The sequence below is a fragment of the Bradysia coprophila genome, chromosome II (assembly GCF_014529535.1).
Source record: "Bradysia coprophila strain Holo2 chromosome II, BU_Bcop_v1, whole genome shotgun sequence".
Lineage (NCBI taxonomy): Eukaryota > Metazoa > Arthropoda > Insecta > Diptera > Sciaridae > Bradysia > Bradysia coprophila.
Window position 1 is genome coordinate 2,140,262 of NC_050735.1, and position 19,482 is coordinate 2,159,743.

At 38.3% G+C, this 19,482-nt stretch overlaps 5 protein-coding genes and 1 long non-coding RNA gene across 7 annotated transcripts in view; 5 read left to right on the top strand and 1 right to left on the bottom strand.

Moving 5' to 3' along the window:
- The window catches only part of LOC119085738 (G-patch domain and KOW motifs-containing protein), a 47,629-nt gene that overhangs the window by 16,463 nt on the left and 11,684 nt on the right, over nucleotides 1-19,482 (bottom strand). The gene's annotated exons all lie outside the window — the stretch shown is intronic.
- Nucleotides 230-1,773, top strand: LOC119085771. The gene has a single exon (XM_037196267.1). The coding sequence runs from the start codon at nucleotides 298-300 to the stop codon at nucleotides 1,549-1,551; it is 1,254 nt and encodes a 417-aa protein (XP_037052162.1). The 5' UTR covers nucleotides 230-297; the 3' UTR covers nucleotides 1,552-1,773.
- LOC119085779 lies at nucleotides 4,248-5,673 on the top strand. Its single transcript, XM_037196279.1, has 2 exons — nucleotides 4,248-5,137; nucleotides 5,204-5,673. Exons 1-2 carry the CDS (start codon nucleotides 4,310-4,312, stop codon nucleotides 5,624-5,626), a joined length of 1,251 nt encoding a protein of 416 aa, XP_037052174.1. The 5' UTR covers nucleotides 4,248-4,309; the 3' UTR covers nucleotides 5,627-5,673.
- On the top strand, nucleotides 9,049-15,910 carry LOC119086033. The gene is made up of 2 exons (XR_005089387.1): nucleotides 9,049-9,665; nucleotides 15,602-15,910. It is a non-coding gene; the product is annotated as an uncharacterized LOC119086033 (long non-coding RNA).
- LOC119084808 lies at nucleotides 9,662-15,910 on the top strand. Of its 2 annotated transcripts, XM_037195007.1 has the most exons (2): nucleotides 9,662-15,273; nucleotides 15,332-15,910. In XM_037195007.1, the coding sequence occupies exons 1-2, from the start codon at nucleotides 9,943-9,945 to the stop codon at nucleotides 15,371-15,373; spliced, it is 5,373 nt and encodes a 1,790-aa protein (XP_037050902.1). In that variant the 5' UTR covers nucleotides 9,662-9,942; the 3' UTR covers nucleotides 15,374-15,910. The 2 variants fall into 2 exon arrangements, with proteins under 2 accessions (XP_037050902.1, XP_037050812.1); XM_037194917.1 differs by having other exon boundaries at nucleotides 9,662-15,910.
- LOC119085750 lies at nucleotides 17,764-19,406 on the top strand. Its single transcript, XM_037196235.1, has 2 exons — nucleotides 17,764-18,860; nucleotides 18,926-19,406. Exons 1-2 carry the CDS (start codon nucleotides 18,018-18,020, stop codon nucleotides 19,382-19,384), a joined length of 1,302 nt encoding a protein of 433 aa, XP_037052130.1. The 5' UTR covers nucleotides 17,764-18,017; the 3' UTR covers nucleotides 19,385-19,406.

Here is a 19,482-nt window from a genome sequence, read left to right on the forward strand (position 1 = left end):
CTTATCATGAGTGATAAAACGTACATCAATATGACGTCGAATGATAAACTTTGCGACGAAATTAACATAAAACGTTGAATGCAACTTGTTGCATAAATAACTATTTTTTTACTTAATCTACTCGTAATGTACTTTCAATATCAGAGTGAATACTATTTTCTATTTATCGAAGCAAACACACTTCTGTGTAATCTCGTTTCATTGAACTTAATTCAGTATAAAATGATATCAATAAGCTAATTGCTCTGTCAGTTATACTTACAGAACAACGCCACAGTAATCAATTAAATTAATACAATGGATTTTAGTATTCCGCCGTACGTTATCGACTTAATAAATAAAATAGCGAAAGACGAAAAGTTCGAGAACCATTCAATATCAACCGAGTCCGGATCGGATATCGATGGATTTCAGAGTTTAATTTTCAAAATTACCATCACTGGATTGCGAAATAATCACGAAGACAAATTGTGTTTGATATGCAAAATTCCATCGTTGAACATTGCCAGACGAAAACAATTTCATTCGGATATCACATTCGATTGTGAATTGTTTTTCTACGAAAATGTCTTTCCATACTTTGAGACGTTTCAGCGCGAGAGGGGTGTGCACAGCGACGATGGGTTTTTCGCTTTTCCCAAGTGCTACGGACTGATTCGCGACGAAAAATCACTGGGTGATCATGCTATTGTTATGGATAATCTCAATGAAAAATGCTATTACATGTTGGACAAGGCCAATGACATTGATTTTGATCACAGTATTTTGGTTTTGAAGGAGTTGGGAAAACTTCATGCCGTTTCGTTTGCTATTCGTGATCAAGAGCCAGAAAAATTCAAACAATTTATGGAACGGACATCACTTTTCCATTACGAAGTCAATAATTCAACGGGCGCTAAATTTCTGCAAAAAGCCCACTATGACAGAGCTATACGATCGCTTGATCCTAGTGAATTGGATCTAATCAGAAAGATGGAGAGCTTAAAACTAACATATGTAGACTTGATAAACCAAGTGAAGACCACCACAACTTGTGAACCATTCGGCGTTTTAATTCATGGAGATTGTTGGATCAATAACTTGTTGTATCGGGGTTCGAGTAAGCCTTCAAATGTGTGTCTAATTGATTGGCAATTATCTCAATTCGGATCACCAGCCATCGATGTGGCATGCTTTCTATTCTGTTCATTAAGTCCACAGTTACGAAACGAACATTTCGATCAGTTCATGAACATTTATTATGGTACTCTAGAGTCGACCCTTCGAAAATTGGGTAGCGATCCGACTAAATTGTTTACGTTCGACAATCTGCGTGATCAAATGCGTCAGTTTTCAAAATATGTAATGTATCTGGCACCGATAATGATTGGAATTATGACCAGTGACATGACAAAGGTTCCGAGTTTCGATGAAGTGACGCGGCGAATGGACTTGTTGACGAATGATCCGACGGCTGATGTTACGCTGGATGATGCTTTTGAAGAAAATGACGCGTACAAACATAGAATGAGTAATTTGATACGAGACATGGATCGATTGGGTTATTGGTAAAATGAGTTTCAATTCCGTTATGAGTCCGGTTAATTTAAAAATCAAAATATAAATCATATATCCGATAGAAAAATGACAACAGATGGCGTTGCTTTTCTATGGGACGGAAGCAACGTCATCTGTTAACATTTCCCTTAGTCCGGAGTATAAACATTGATCATTCATTTCCAATAATGTTCATTAACCAAAGAATTTCAAGAAAGAACTCAGTGAGTAAAATATTTGAATTTTTAATTTAAAAGTCTGTCAGCTCACTTTCCACATTCAATTGGCTGAGTTTTTTGAAGTTTTTACTTAGGGTGGCAGCACCTTAGAGTAATTATACCTAGAGAGGAAATTTGTACGACGAAATGTGGTCTCAACATAAGTTTGTATAAGATACACATTTCGTATGATTTTACACCAATGCATGTTGACGCTTTTGATAGTTCAATTTGTCCTCTTAATTAAGAGGGCAAACACATCCATATAACCATTTCATATTTCATGTTGAAACCTTACATTTTACGTAATTTTGTTCGAAATTTCCTTTCTATGTATAATTACTCTTCGGACAGCACAAGTCTCTGGACATGTACCAGAAGTGGGACACCTATTTTTTTCTGTTCATAAAGAAGTTTATTAATGAAAGGAGAATAAATGCCCAACTACTGGTGTATGTCACGAGACGGGTTTGCGCCCACACACTGCTACATTTATTCCACTTTTCTGAATTAAGTCCTTAAAGCTTAAGGCTAAGACAAAGGGAAATCATTGACATAAAGTTTGTTTTTCTACTATAAAACGCTGAAGCAGTTGATACATTCTGATGTTCTGAAAAAACTTGTGTGGATTACGGTGCTCACTCTGGCTACAAACTTGACACTTGCTAATGCTTGGCGGACTAAAATTGATACGTGTCTCTCCAGGGGTACTTACTTTAAAATAATCCCAAAATAATCTAAAATAATTCTTGAAAGTCGGTGACCCATCATCGCTCAACAACACAATAGAGAAAATGTAGTTTCTAATCTATTTATCTATACCAAAAACCTTCTTAGCTCTATTTTTACAATATTACGCAACGAAGCCCGACTCAATAGCGCAGTGTGTTTGGCTGTAGACTTACACTGAATTATTGTGTTGGAAGTTCGTGGGTTCGAAATCGCTGACATAGCAGTAATAAATATTAGGCACCTGTGTGAGTTGGTGATTGTGAATGTAGATGCAAAGATCCTTCTCCGATCTGATCCATAATGTTAGTCTTACCATACGAAACGTACGCGATAACACCAGTCCGAACAAAGCACATTACGGCGAAAAATTCCACTTAAGAGGGCAGACTAGGTGCGAAGTAGGCTATATATTGAAAAATTGGTTTTAAAATTAATGTAGACCATTTAATGAAAATCTGTTCCAGCAATTAGATGAGCAATATGTTTATCTATCTCTAAAAAATGAAAAACGATTTACAAGAAGCAACAGTTGGAAGAAAACCGATTTCCAAAAAAGTATTGCATAGCCTAACTTTAAGCGACGTTCATATTTTGGAAATCGGTTTTCTTCCAACTGTTGCTTATTGTAAATCGTTTTTCATTTTTTAGAGATAGATAAACATATTGCTCATCTAATTGCTGGAACAGATTTTCATTAAATGGTCTACATTAATTTTAAAACCAATTTTTCAATATATAGCCTACTTCACACCTAGTCTGCCCTCTTAACACAATGGCACGAAATCCGGTTAGACATGTGCAGTATACTTTCAGGTGCACATTAAAGAGATGGCAGAAAACTAGAATATGCAATAATGATGCACACTGAACATGCAAACATTATCGTCGGATCTAGTATACATTAAGGCGGTGTCTGTGAGACAATGAATCAGAACATTGAAATGATTACAACTAGCATCAATGGATACTTATAATGGAAAAGTATGTCTGGGTTAAGATTGAAGAATGAAATTAATGGTTGGTCAGAATTGACCAGTTTCAATAAAAAGAGAACCTAACCTCTCCTTTTTAAAGAAAAATATTACGAGATAATCCATCCACGTACTCAACATCAAGTATCGAATAATTCATCGACTCAAGCAAAAAATTTGAAAATCTGTGAAGAATTTGTTAGCTTTAAATAAAAATTAGTTTTGGTTGTAGTCGTTTGACCAGCTCTGAGAAAAGTGAGCAGTTTAATGAAATTTTCATAAACTGCTCATTGTTCTCAGAGCTGGTCAAATTGCTACAACCAAATCTATTTTCTGTTGAAAGCTAACACATTTGTGGTCGGAATTGGGGTCGTACATTTTTGAAAAAGGATTCTGGTGGAAAGATATCATCAAAAGTAAACTAAAATCCAATATTTTAAAATCGCCCAAATGTATGCTTTTCGGCAAAGTACCGATGCCTCTTAAGAGTGTTCTTTTGAAAAAGATAGCAAGAGCGAGACTCCTATCTGTTATGAGTTTAAAAAAACATCCTTCATTCTGTTTCTAGGCGAAACCTCAAAACAAAAGAATTCCCAAGCAACAGATTGAATCGCAATGAATACGTTTTCAGTTTTATAAGTCAATAGGAAATGAGCTTGCAATTTTTCCCACAATAAACAGAAGATAGCAAACTGTATGCTCACCTAATTATAATATTTTTGGTGATTTGAATTTGATGATAATTATCTCTAGATGAATACATGCCAGCTAACAGTACCCTTCATATCTTGATAGAAATCAGTTGATAACAAAATCTCAACCAGTTAACATTCAAATTGTAAGTATCCGATAATGGATAGAACCGAATTTGTTCCTAGTATACCAAAGTATTTGGAGGATGAACTGAGCATAATAGCGAAAAACCATCAGTTCCTGGAATATACAATCCAACTAGATAATGGATCCAAGCATGGAGACGGATTTATGGCAACTATGGTTGGAGTAACATTGAGAGGTCAACAGTACCACAATGGGCTCAAAATGAACTTCGAACTGCCACTGATATGCAAACTATTGCCAGATAGCATTGAAAGACGAGAAACATTCAGTGCGGCAGTTTTATTCGAACGAGAGGTCTTTTTCTACAAAACAGTTTTGCCAATTTTCATCAAGTTTTTGGAGGACAGGAACATCAATGTCCACGACGAATTTTCAATGTACCCAAAATGTTTCGTTACGCTCTACGAACCGCAATTGGATCACCATTTAATTATAATGGAAAATTTAAGATCGTCGGGCTACGACATGTGGCCGAAAACGGTTCCAATTGACTTCGACGCAGCTGCTGGAGTTTTAACCGAATTGGGAAAGTTTCATGCAATATCTCTTGGTATACTCGATCAACGGAGAGAGATTTTCGATGACATATTTCGGCTTTCGGAACCGTTTCGTGAATTATTCAAAGGAAATGGTGCCACTGAGACGATGGTGTCCGGTGCTATTCAAGAAACCATCGATGTGTTGGAAGACGAAACAGAAATTGCGGTAATGCAAACGGTGAAGGACAATTACGAGAGTTGGTTTCGGGAATACTTGAGCTGCGATGCAGCTGGAAGGTTTAGTGTACTGAATCATGGTGATCTATGGAACAATAACATGATGTTCAACCTGAAGTCCAATGTAAGTCTGCCAAACAATGCTTCTATGATTAAAGAATAACTTTTAGCATTTCCGACTCGTTATCAGCGTCAACAATTACGTTTCGTTGACTTTCAACTGCTACGATTGGCGTCACCTGTTCTTGACATCACATACTACATATGCTCATCAACGACCCAGGAAATCCACCAACGTTTCAATGATCTGCTGAAAATCTATTACGATGCGCTAGCAACATTTCTCACAAAAATGGGAAGTGATCCGAACAAATTGTTTACTTTTAACGATCTGCAAGACCAATTCCGACAATTTGGTAAATATGGACTGATCTTTACGCCGATATTGGCTGGTGTAATGGTGTCGGAATCGAAAGATATAATTGACATGGACTCAATAAAGCAGGATACAGCAGTCGCTGGGCTGGCAGTGTTGAATCAAAAAACGAAAATGTTGTTGAAAAATCGAATGAGTTCGGTCATTCAACTAGCAATTGAGCAGAAATGGGTTTAGTTAGAGTTCATTGATGCATCAACGTAGTCTATTTGATATAGCGGTAAGTATATGCTTTGTCACATCGTAAAACGTGTAGGCCTTTAAACCTTAGTGCATCCCTAGATATCTTAGTCATCACACACCGTAGAAATTCCAAATTGGTGACAAAATGATGGCACTGTTGCCTGACAAGTCATTTTTTTTTAATTTCTACCTATTAGGCACGCCAGATCCTTCAACAGAATTTTAATTTTTCCATTGCATTGGGTTCATTATCTTGAGTTTGACACCAATTTGGACTTTTTACGAGGGCTAACCGTAAGGGCCCTTCTAGGGCTTAAAGCGAAAGTCGTGGTACAAATGTTCTTCGTATTGGGTAATGCAATAACTTGGCATAAGTTTTAAATCGTAACCTTATGATGACTCATAAAGTGGCGTGGGGTAATGCCTAGTGGTAAAAATTACCGATGAATAAATGAAACTGTAACGCTGCTTTCTTCTTTGTATGATAACTCAAATACTTTCAAATAAGCTGTCAATTTTACAAAGCGAACCTCAAAAAATGAAAGCTTCATCTAAATTTTTTTGACATTGCGGGGTTAGCTTTGTGAGAATAGCAGCTTATTTGACGTCTCAAACGACGTTGACAATGATCTATACATCATGCACAAATAACTGTATTTTTAAACGTAACCTATCATAATTTTTCGATAAGTTGTCTTTAACCTCAATATTTGGACGTAATTGCAAGTAAATTTATGCTTGATTTCCTCTTACGCCGTTTACGCTCCGTTTAGCTAAGCCACGCCTCTTTTTTATTGTTTAAAGAGTAAACGGAGTGTAAACGGCGTAATAGGAAATCAAGCATTATTCGTTCAAATTCGACATGTCTGACAGCTCTCGTGACGTTTCAAACAGCTTTGAACATGATGTATGTTAGTCTCCTTTTAAGAAGTAAATAGGTATGCTCCAGCTTATTGGAACATGGTATCCCGTCTAACTCAAGGTTCTGAAAGAACAGGTTACGACAGTTACGAAGGCGGGTGAAACCGCGAAACACAAATATTGGCAATTCAGACATGTGTATTGTTGGCGCTACAGGAAAATTTTGATCACAACGCCTTCGTGATCAACTCGAAAGTGTCTGAACCTGTTCTTTCAGAACCTTGAGTTAGACTATCTAACTAAAGAAAATTTCGCAGAACTCAGTTTAGCAAAAAAATGATGATCGGAACTAAACCGTGAATGAGAAATCTAAATTACTTGCGTTCATATGTGTTGTATGGTTACATTCAATTGATTATGTAATTTTTACATAAACATACCAGCAGTGTCAGACTCAACCAAATGTCCAATTAGAATTATTTTATTTTCAGTTCCAAGGCCATTTTTATTATTGTTTGAACTGCTCTTATGTATAACCAGTACGTTGTACATATAATTTAGAGACGATTATTGTTGGCATGTTTGTTTACAAAACAAAACAAAAAACGAAACAAAAAAAACTTTGCACCACGATTAAATCATAGAAGCAAAAAAAAAGTGTTTTTAAAGTTAGATCACTTTTAGCACTGACATTGTTTTGTGTGCGACGCACGTCCATCTACTATACCTATATTAAATCATTTAAAATGATAATTTGAATTGATAGAGAATATATTCTAAACGGACGTCGAAATGCTTCATATAAAACTCAAGTTGGACTCAAGTTTGACAGTACAACAAAGAAACATTCGAATCAGGTCTCTTTCGCGTCACTATGTGTAGCTAGAGTAGACCGTAAACCACTTTTCAAAGATCCTAAACTCAACTCTGAAAACGATTTGAAAGAAAAACCGCAACTTTATTCTGACGATTCGGAAACCTGATGCACCTGTTGTTGCACAAATTCATTAAATCTTATTGAAAAAGCACTGGTGAGTGGAGAGCTTCGCAGAAATCAGTCTTTTTTGGAATATAATCTCATAAGTGGAAACTAATCCGATTGATTGATTGATTGATTGCATAATTTTGTAGTAGCTCTTTTGAATTGTTTAATGCAAACTAGAGTTACGAAGGTCATGTAAAACAGAATTTTTTTAAGATGAAATAAATGAAATGAAATGAAATGAAATAATTCAATTTCTCTTATTCCGTAATGACTGAAAGCACAAAAGTTGTTGAATGACGAGTTTACCATTTAATAGTATGTCACTTTTCGACGGAATAAAAATGATGGAAACAGTACTTCTTGTGTGACGTTTATCGATCGGAGGCGCAGCCGAGATAATCACATAAGTAGTCATTTCCCCCTATGACAAGTAAGATATTTTACACAAAAAACTTGGTTACAGTTTTGCAGCTGTCCGTCCGGTAATATTAGGTTTACCTCGCACTTTTGAGTAAAAGTTTGACTCAATTAATACGTGCGTAACGACAATAAAAAAGCGTTGAGATGTAAGTATGTAATTAAGTTGAGGTTGGCAATTTGAGATACATGTAAGCACAAATGCAAGCTGAAGTCGATAATTTGAGATACCAGTTTTTCTAGTTGTTGTTATGTGTTAGGCTGAAAGCTCACGATCAAGTTTGAGTTGATGGGATCGACAATTATGCTGCATTTTCCATTGTTACAATTTGTTAAGCCTGTGGTGAATATCGAATTACAATGGACAACGCAGCATAAATGTCGATCTGATCAATGTAAAATTGCTCGTGTTTTACGCCTAAAGTGAGTACACTAGACATGGCGATACCCAATACTTTTGAAAATAATTCGAAAAAGCAAACAAGTTAAAGTATACGAATCCGAATAAAGCGAAAAGTTTGAGTCGCATTTGAATTCGGAAATGGCTGGTCATCTATTGTCGACGCAGGGCCTTTTTTCAGGAATTTTTCGAGTTTCGAAAAGAATTTCGGCAACTTTAGAACCTGGAGCAATTTTAAAATATTCCAGAACTTCGAGAATTTTCAAGAATCTACAAGAATCAATTTCATGAAAGAAGGCCCTGATCGACAACTATGACAAAAATAGGTTATTACTTACAACAAATGAAGCAAAAAATCTACTATCAAGCAAATGGGAGCACTTCAAACAAAAGAAGTAATAAATTTTTAACGAATACTGCTTTGCCCAAGTAAAGAATCTCATATCCTCTCCGTTTGGTTCCGAAACCGTTCGGTAATGTTTGAATGAAAGTGTTATACTTTGTGAACTAACTGATAGAAGAGCCATCTAGCACTGAGTTTGTAAATCGGCAGGTGAACTTTGAACATATAAGCGCGAATGACTATTATGTATAGTGTTATGTATATAGGTTACAACGGAGGTTCAATTAGTTTTAAGATTCATTCTGTTATAGCATCCAGTAGATGTAAGATAGAAACGAATAAATATTGTAACTAGAGTCGAAGGAGTTGCATTTTATTTCATGGTCCTTCGAGCCGGTTTATTTCATGGTCCTTCGTTCGCCATCAAAAAGTAATTAGCGAGACGAAGTGATATACAGTCCACAAATCAATTATAACAAGTTCAAGTGCGACAGTTTCAATCGGTGCGACAAACTGTTCTAAAAGTACGGGTGCCTGAGAATTGGCCGGTTAAATTTGAAAATTCCGAGGAGTGGAAATAGTTTGGTTCATGGAAATTAAAATCGTCAAATCCACTAATTCAAAGAAAAAACCGAAAATCGTTGGACAATAGCCGTCGAAGAAAAGTTCTTGTGCGCAGAGTGGTACAAGGTCACTGAGTTGGTGGGAATTTCCAGTTGAAATTCGTTCGACGAAGATATTACGGCAAAGCAAGATCAGCGAGTTGGTGGGAATTTCCAGTTGAAATTCGTCGAAGAAAAGTTGCTGTGCGCAGAGTGGTACAAGGTCACCGAGTTGGTGGGAATTTCCAGTTGAAATTCGTCGAAGAAAAGTTGCTGTGCGCAGAGTGGTACAAGGTCACTGAGTTGGTGGGAATTTCCAGTTGAAATTCGTTCGACACAGGGTCATCACACATATACCGTTCCGAAGCAGTCTCGAAGTAAGCCAATCGATTGGAACAGTGAAAGGGGTCATCAAACGTTGAGCGGTAAGACGAATTATTCAGTGTATTGTGCGTTACATTTTACTCTATCCATCCACTGTGAGTGTAATTGAATCGGTAGTGAGGTTTATGTAGGAGCTAGAGTGCTCTGCTTGAAAGTTTTGGCGCCAAGCGTAACGGTTGGTGTACACAAAGAGTAATCGCTTGCCAAGACTGTTAGTTTATTACTTACCGCTACACCAGTGGACCTGAGGATTAATTAAAACAATTTTCGAAAGTTTCACGCATTTATTCATCGAATATAAAGTTTACGCACGACAAAATGGAAAAGCGAGTAGCCCACCAACGTGGGAATGTTGATAAATTTATCGCTTACTGTGAGTCTGTGGTGAATATGCCTCAACCGAATATCACCAAGGGTTATTTAGAGGCGAAGACAAAAATTATCAGCGAATTTTGGGCCAAGTTGGACAAGGAGAATGACGAAATATTAAGGGAAATTGAGGAAGAAGAGATGGTGTCGAAGTATTTCACACAGAGAGAGTTCGAGAAAGCATTTACGGCGTACGACAAGGTGACCGTCAAGATTCAATCTAAATTGGAAAAATTTGAAGGTCCTGGTCCTCAATTGGGTCCTATAACATTCCCTGAAAATGTAACTGTAAGATCCAGCGAAGGAGATACGAAATTGAAACTGAAACCAATAGACGTCCCGAAATTCTTTGGAGATTACAAGAAGTGGATTTCATTCAGAAACATGTTTGATTCGATGGTCCACAAGAATGAGAAGTTCAGCGGTCTCGAGAAAATGCACTATTTGAAGACGTGTCTAGGAGGAGAAGCTGAAGATATTTTATCGCAATTCGACATCACGGAGGAGGCATATCCAGAAGCCTACAAGGTGATAACGAGCCGTTACCATAATGAGGTGATATTGGTGGATACACACATAATGGATTTGTTATCGCAACCGAAGCTGATGTCAGAGTCAAGTGATGCTATTAAAGGATTATTGGATGGTACGGAGAGAAATTTGAGAGCTCTCGAATGGTTGAAAATCGATGTATCAACGTGGGATCCCATTTTACTGCTACTATTGGTTCAAAAATTAGATAGAGCTACGAGGCGATTATGGGAGCAGATGTTAAAGCCGAAAGTTAGACCTTCTATGAAGGAATTTCTCGAATTTTTAGATACGAGATTTCACGCGCTGGGTTGCCAGCAGGTTTTTAATTTTTCGATCGAATCAACGGATAACTATCAGCCGAGGTATAAAAAATTCAAAAAGAGCTCAGGAAACGAGCACAGTTTCAATCCCGAAGAGCCGTTCCCGCCAAGAGTTCATCAAAATTTCCATAACTCTTCTCAACCTAAACAGAGAAATTGTCCTTTCAATTGTGGCGAAGCCCACCAAGCATCAGATTGTGAGAATTTCCAGAAATCAAATTTAGACCAGCGATGGAGCTGGGTCAACGGAAATAAGTTGTGCAAAAACTGTTTGAAAGGTCACCTTGGAAAATGTTCGTTAAGGCCAGGTTGTCAGAAATGCGGAAAGTATCACCACACTTTACTGCATGTGGAGTCATCAAAGAATCCTACAGTCGCCGCTTCAACGGGTAATAGCCACGCTGGGCGGCAAGGAAATAATACTGAGATTAGGAATCATCACACTAATGTGCAACAAGAGCTTAATCAATTGCAACAGCGAAACGAAATCGAGAGTGTGGATCGTGTTGTGTGGGACGAACCGATTATGTTGGCAACGGCAATAGTGCTGATACGATCATTACGAGATAATCTCTTTTATCCGTTCCGGGCACTTCTAGATCAAGCTAGTACAGCATCTTACGTTTGCGAAAATGTGGTACAGTTTCTAGGGCTACAGAAACAACCAGTTATTGCGTCGACTAGTGGTCTGGGAGGTGTTACCACAGGCAACATAAAGTCTATCGTTGAATTCGAGCTAGGATCGAAGCGCAACCACTCGTTCAGCATGTTAACTCAAGCGCCAGTAACCAAAAAGATCACAAGTCCATTACCGTCAACGATCTTGCGGAAAGCTGAATGGGACCACATCAAGGATTTGCAATTAGCAGACCCCGAATTCAATGTACCTGCGAAAATAGACTTACTATTAGGTGCACCGGTTTATGGATATTTGCTATTACCAGGACTGATTAAATCGTCACCCATGTATCCGGTTGCCCAGAACACTGAATTCGGTTGGATATTATCAGGAGCCACGAGACCTCAAGATCCAGTGCAGCACAAGATCACCAATTTCCATCTGAAACTAGAATTAGAAGATCAACTAAAGAAATTTTTTGATCAAGAAGAGGTGTCAAAGGAACGGATTTTAACGCAAGAGGAAGTTCAATGTGAGAAAATTTTCGAGGAGACCGTACAAAGGCGAGATGATGGCAGGTTCGTTGTGGCTTTGCCGTTTAAAGGAAATCCGAAGTCGCTAGGTGCGTCAAAGGGGCAAGCATTTTCGCGTTTAATGAAATTGGAATCGAGATTCAAGGCCAACCAGGAATTACAAGAAGAGTACGTTAAAATTCTCAAAGAATACGAAGAATTAGAACACACATCGGTTATAGGCGAGTTAGATAAATCGACAGAGTCGACAAGTTATTACCTTCCACATCATGCAGTGTTTAAACCAGAATCGACGACAACGAAAACTAGAGTGGTGTTCGATGCTTCGGCAAGGACGACAAGTGGATTGTCTCTCAACGATTTACTGATGACGGGGCCCACACTTCAACAAGATCTGATGTCAATATTGCTAAGATGGCGAACACATCGTATATCAATTATGGCTGACATCGCAAAGATGTACCGGCAAGTAGTGGTGAGAAAGGAGGATCGGAAATACCAAAGATTTCTGTTCAGAGAGAAGATAAGGGATCCGATTTTGGAATATGAACACAACATGGTCACGTTTGGCATAACCGCGGCAACGTACTTAGCAGTGAAGGCATTACAGTACCTGGCGAAAATCGAAAAAGATAATTACAAAGAAGCGGCCGAAGTCGTTATAAGAGATTTTTACATGGATGACTGCATGTCAGGAGCCGATACAGTTCAGCAAGCAATTCGGTTGTGCAAAGATTTGAAAGAGTTATTGGCCAAAGCTCAGTTTCCATTACGGAAGTTTGTATCTAATTCCGCTGAAGTACTGGAGAGTCTGCCAGAAGCAGACAGAGAATTGAAATTGCCGTTGGAAATAAACCTCGACAGTAATATAAAGACATTAGGGATCCGATACGAACCCACAACGGATGTATTCAGGTTCAAGGTGAATCTAGAAAAAGCCAAGATACCACCAACGAAGAGGAGCATGTTATCAGAAACAGCTTCCTTGTTCGATCCATTAGGATGGCTAGCTCCTGTAATCGTCAGAGCTAAAATTATGTTCCAAGATTTATGGAAAGAAGGATTAGACTGGAAGCAGGAATTACCTAAAAATATAGCTAGTGTTTGGACAGAGTTCAGAAACGAATTGCATCAGTTGGAGAATATTCAAATCAACAGATGGAACCATTTTGGCGCAGGAGTAAAGAAAATCGAGATTCACGGTTTTTCTGATGCATCAGAGAAAGCTTATGCTGCGGTTATATATTCTAGGGTCGTCAATCAAAATGATGAAATACATATCACAATGCTGACTTCAAAGACTAGAGTCGCACCAATCAAACAAATAACGTTGCCACGCCTCGAATTATGTGGAGCGGTACTGTTGACGAATCTAATTGAAAACGTTCAAAAGGCATTAGGCACGAATAACGAAAATGTGCATGCATGGACGGATTCGACAATAGTATTAGGATGGTTACGAACAGATCCAGCCAAATTAAAAACATTTGTAGCAAACAGGGTCGTCGAAACACATAATGTGTTGAACATTAATCAATGGCATCACATCGAAGGGACGAAAAATCCAGCTGATTGTGCCTCGAGAGGTATAAGTCCAGGAGAACTAAAAAATCACAAATTATGGTGGGAAGGAGCGGAATGTTTAAAGGAACACAGAGAATCTTGGGAACAAAATTTACAATTGCCACCAGTTACCTTAGAATTGAAGAAGAAAGTCGTGTCAACATTCGTGATAACACCTCATAACGATTTCGAAGATTTGTTCACGCGATATTCCAGTTTTAGACGTTTGATACGAGTAACTGCGATTTGTTGGAAGTTCGTGGAAAATATACAAGCTACAAGGGAAGTACGAATAGCGACCCTTTGCTTAACGTTCGTAAACAAATTACTGGAGAAAAGAAAAGGGATGCAGTTGACCGTAACCGCAGAAGATTTAAGAAGAGCAGAATTGCGTCTAATTCGTTTACATCAAGGAAAGGAATTTTCCAGGGAACTGCATCATTTAATGAAGAAAGAAAACATAAATCCGAAGAGCAAGTTGCTGCCGTTAAACCCTTTCGTAGATTCTAATAATTGTCTACGAGTTGGAGGACGTTTGGAAAATGCGAATATTGATTACGATCGGAAACATCCTCTCATCATATCAGCAGGTGGTCTCGCTAAATTAATAATCGCGGATATGCACGAAGAGACATTGCATGGAGGAACTCGTTTAACAATGAATATGGTAAGGGAGAAATACTGGATAATCAATTTAAGACGACAAGTCAAGCAGTGCGTGTTGAACTGTGTCAAATGTTGCCGGTACAATCAAAGGATGGGAGAGCAGATCATGGCTGATTTACCACCTAATCGAGTCACAGAATCGATGATTTTCGCCGAGACGGGTTTGGATTACGCGGGACCGTTTAATATCAAAGCATCCAACGTGAGATCCCCCCCAATACGCATAAAGCCAACAGTCGTAAATGGAGAAGTGATAAAATCGATACCGAAGATTCCTGTTTATGAAGGATATATCGCACTTTTCATCTGTTTTGCTACGAAAGCTGTACATCTCGAAGTGGTTAGTGATCAGACAACGGAAGCATTTTTGGCGGCTTTTGACCGTTTCATTAGTCGGAGAGGCACACCGGAACGCTGTCATTCAGACAATTCGAAGACATTCATTGGAGCCAAGAATGTACTAGCAGTTGAAAGCGAACAGTCAATGTTGGATTACAATCAAGTGATTAATCATGCGGCAGACAAGGGCATCAATTGGTCGTTCATCCCACCTAGAGCACCTCATTTCGGTGGTATATGGGAATCAAACATCAAATCCATGAAGCACCATTTGAAGCGAGTGATCGGTGACATCACGTTAACGTATGAGGAGCTGTCAACTGTTCTGACGAAAGTTGAAGCTTGTTTAAATTCGAGACCGATGTGTCAATTGAATGATGATCCGAACGATTTGAGTGTGTTGACACCCGGGCATTTTTTGATCGGTAGACCGTTGAAAGCCAGACCGAAAGGAATAATGGGGGCTAAAGGAGTCGGAGTGAAAGAAAGATGGAACGTGGTTCAGAGAATTTACAGAGATTTTTGGGATGCATGGAGTAAGGAATATTTGAATCAGTTGCAACACCGTCCGAAATGGCAAGGTCAGAAGAAGAATTTCAAAGAAGGAGATGTAGTTCTACTGAAAGAAGACAACATAGCTCCTACGAGATGGCCGTTAGCACGAGTAGTAAAAGTTCACTCGAGCTTGGATAAAAATGTTCGATCGGTGACGATAAAAACACATAACGAGTCTGGCAAATTAATCGAATTGGAGCGGCCTATAGTTAAATTGTGTCCGCTACCCATGGACGGAAATGAACCGTTGAGTGAGGCCACTAAGAACCCACCGACTGTTCCGAGTCATTAAGCAATTTCTAACAACAAAAACATTAAAATTAAGTGAGAGACTGATGTGTGAATGGATGGATAGAGAGTGAACATGAACTAGTGATAAAGATTGAGACAATAGTGATAAGGACACGATAAACCAATTGGAACTTAAGAAGAAAAATAATTCCGTCTTACCGTATTGATGACCGCACATTAACGTTCAGCCAGGCAGTATTCAGATCCAGATGCATAAAGTTCCAGTACCTTTAAGAGGGCCGTTTTATATCCCTAGTATTGCCCAATCATCGTCACTAGGGTGATGCAAAAGGGAAGTTAAAGAAAATTTCATTTCACAATTCACATGATGCTTACCGCATAACACATTTTCAGTAGATTTGGTAGTAGCTGCAGTTTCATATTCCAATGGTGGTAGGCAGCCGGGCAGTCAATTATTCCACTGGTCCAGACGATCAACAATTTAATCCACTGGTCCAGACGATCAACAATTTAATCAATTGGTCCAGACGATCATCCGTTGGTCCAGCCGATTAGCCGTTGGTACAGACACCACATTTATTGACGAACACTTCTGGGGAAATACAATCAACTAAAGAATCACATATCATCATAATGTTAGGATCCACTTATCTGAAGCACAAGCAGACGAAACAGTATTCCAAATTTCAGCAATAGTCCCGACATAACCTCATTAATGGCTACCACGAAAAGAAGTTTTTTTTTTTTTTTTTTGTCGCGCAATTTGATTACACGCAGGTTAATTAGCTCAGTTTAATAATTTAACGTAAAGGAGCGCATTTGGAAATCAATTGAAGTTAATTGCACGATTTAGTTTAAAGGAAAATCACTGGACACTTCACATGATAATAACGACGCGTTGCAACATGGTCAACTGACTGACAGCTGTTTAGATCTAGGTCACCGACACGTATTAATTGTATAAAAAAAATTTGGACGTTTGATTGGATGCACACTAACTTGTAGTTGTGCGATTGTTGTTGATTCTGTCATTTTAAGAACTTTCAAATCACATCGTTTCGGGCTGGTTTCAACCGGGGTCGACTCGGCCAGTTGTTGCGATGGCGATTTGAAATGTTCAAATTTTATAGCGTCGAGTTTAGTTTAAACATAAATGTTTCAAGTCGGGAAGTGGTTCCGAAACCGTTCGGTAATGTTTGAATGAAAGTGTTATACTTTGTGAACTAACTGATAGAAGAGCCATCTAGCACTGAGTTTGTAAATCGGCAGGTGAACTTTGAACATATAAGCGCGAATGACTATTATGTATAGTGTTATGTATATAGGTTACAACGGAGGTTCAATTAGTTTTAAGATTCATTCTGTTATAGCATCCAGTAGATGTAAGATAGAAACGAATAAATATTGTAACTAGAGTCGAAGGAGTTGCATTTTATTTCATGGTCCTTCGAGCCGGTTTATTTCACCGTTTCTTTGATTTCTCTTATTTCGTATGCTATTTCAAATGACAAATCAGAAAAACCTAGAAGAAGAAATCAGATACGAAATTAGGATTTTTTACGTGTGCAACACAGTAAGCATTTTTGAGGAACAAATAGTCGAAAATGGTTACGAATTATGAGTGTATGAGTGTACTGAAATATCATTTAAATCAAAAGCTTTGTAGAACTTGCGTTGAGTTTACCACAAGCTTTCTGCTCATTGAACGAACATTAATTTACCTGTAAACATATTACTATTGATTTCCGTTCGTCACACCTTTACAAAAAAAAATAAGAAAGAAGAGATTTCGATCAGCGACCATAATTTCACAAAATGATGAAAAATTTCGTGTCGACGCGTCCACCAAAATTTATTGTTTCATACCTGTCCGATATTATACAAGCCGTTAATCAAGTTTGAGTATTTCACAACATTATCTACTCAGTTCGTTGTTCGGACGTAGATCAACAGAGATTTTTTTTTTACTGCAAGTTTTAATGACATCAACAAAACATTTTTGTTCATCATCATCGTTACTATTGAAATTTCGACATAATTTCGTAATGATAACAGTATGGTGGGAGTTATTTTGATTAAAGGTACATATCTCGACCTAATCGATTTCTTGTGAGCTATGCCAAAGTTGACGCAATTTTGATAAATTTCCTTGTTAGGTAATCGACTTAGAATAAAAGGTTGATACACTTTAAATGGACGAACGAAACAACAACATAAAGTTAAGATAAAATTGATTGTTGGTATAGGTATTAGAGATATAAATAAATGCCTGCTGCAACCAACACAGCAATAGATCAAACAAAAATTTATTTGCCACATTGTGTATGTGTGATGTATTTCCAATTTGATGTGTTGTGTATGCTAAGGTGGACCATCGAAATTTTATAGTCGCAGATTATACGAACTCGCGTTATATTGTACCCGTCGGGCCAGTTTTTTTAAATAATTTTTTTACCGAAAGCTTCACTTGATAAAAAATTATTGAAGTGTTCCATCCTAAGCATATTATGGTTTGATTTCAATCTTACAACCTCCGACTACATAACGAACTACAGAAAGTCAAAAACGTTCATTAGAGACTTTGTACTCGATCCGTAACATTCGACGAGCGTGGAAGTTAAAAACAAAACTAAACCGAAAAAAATGAGTGTCGAAAACAATAAACCTGACGACTACACAGTGCTTCCAGACTTTCTGGTCGAACTATTAGAAAATGTTGCGAAAACAGAAGGTTTCGAAAATTTCACCTATGCGATAAGTGCCGGTTCGAATCATGGTGACGGTTTTTTAGCAGCAATGAAACGAATTACCGTGACGGGGAAACGGAATGGTCGCGACGAGGAACTATCGTTGATATTCAAATTAATGCCGGCGAGTGCTGCACGTCGCGAACAATTCAATTCGACCAAAGTTTTTCGCCGTGAAGTCGTGATGTACAATACAGTGCTGAAGAAGATGAACGACTTTCAGATCGAAAAAGGTCTAACGGCCGAGGATGGATTCTTTGAGTATCCGAAATGTTATGGTGTTGTTGAAGACGAGGCAAATGATCGATTCGCATTGGTTATGGAGGACTTAAAGAAGTCGAAATACGAAATGTTTGATAAATTGAAACCGTCCGATTACAATCACGTGAAATTGTTTATGGAAGCACTGGGCAAATACCATGGTGTTTCGTTTGCATTGAAAGATCAACGACCAGGTGTTTTCGAAGAGTTCAAAGACCTTGAGGATATTTTCGGTGATCAAGTTAAAAATTCACCGGAAATGATGCAAGCGATGTTCCGATTTGCATACGACCGGGCAATGGTTGCATTCGACGATGATATTGCCAAAGAGAATGCAGTTCTCACGTTGAGGAAGTCCAAAGAAAACTACTTAAACGAACTAATCAATTTACCTCAAGGCCGAAAATCGGAACCGTTTAGCGTGGTGAACCATGGAGATTGCTGGAACAACAATTTGATGTTCAAGTACGACGAAGAGGTATTGTATTTCGGCAACAGGTGCAATGGAAATTAGTGTAAAGTTTTCGATTTCTTTCAATTCAGACAAATGTTCCGCAAAAGATATGCCTTCTGGATTGGCAACTGGGGCGCTACAGTTCACCAGTATTAGACATTTCCTACTTCATGTTCTCGTCAACAGATCGAAAGCTCAGGGAACAACATTTCGACAAACTCATCAAAATCTACCACAGTTCACTGTCGAACACAATCAGGAAATTGGGAAGCGATCCCGACAAACTGTTCAGTTTCTCAGACCTTCAGGGGGAACTCAAACGTTACGGACGATTCGGCTTGATTTTAGCGCCGATTTTATTACAAATCATTACGTCCAATCCGGGTGACATTCCAGACATGGACGAATTCGCTGAAGATATGGCAAACAAGACAAAAACAATGGACGAAAGTATGGCAACGTTTGCGAGTATTTCATCACTAGAAGTGTACAACCAGCGAGTGAGGGATGTTGTCAAAGACGGAATGTTGTTAGGCTATTACGAATAAATATTTTGATTTCTCGATTTTCGTAACCGATTTTGTTTGAACAAAATGTGCCATCGCCAACCCACCCGAGCCGTATCTGGCGATAAATGTTTTATAGA

Coding starts and splice junctions, on each gene's coding strand:
- LOC119085779 (XM_037196279.1), top strand. CDS start 4,310: ATGGATAGAACCGAATTTGTTCCTAGTATACCAAAGTATTTGGAGGAT. Junction 5,138..5,203: donor TGTTCAACCTGAAGTCCAAT/GTAAGTCTGCCA, acceptor ACTCGTTATCAG/CGTCAACAATTACGTTTCGT.
- LOC119084808 (XM_037194917.1), top strand. CDS start 9,943: ATGGAAAAGCGAGTAGCCCACCAACGTGGGAATGTTGATAAATTTATC.
- LOC119085750 (XM_037196235.1), top strand. CDS start 18,018: ATGAGTGTCGAAAACAATAAACCTGACGACTACACAGTGCTTCCAGAC. Junction 18,861..18,925: donor TGTTCAAGTACGACGAAGAG/GTATTGTATTTC, acceptor CTTTCAATTCAG/ACAAATGTTCCGCAAAAGAT.
- LOC119085771 (XM_037196267.1), top strand. CDS start 298: ATGGATTTTAGTATTCCGCCGTACGTTATCGACTTAATAAATAAAATA.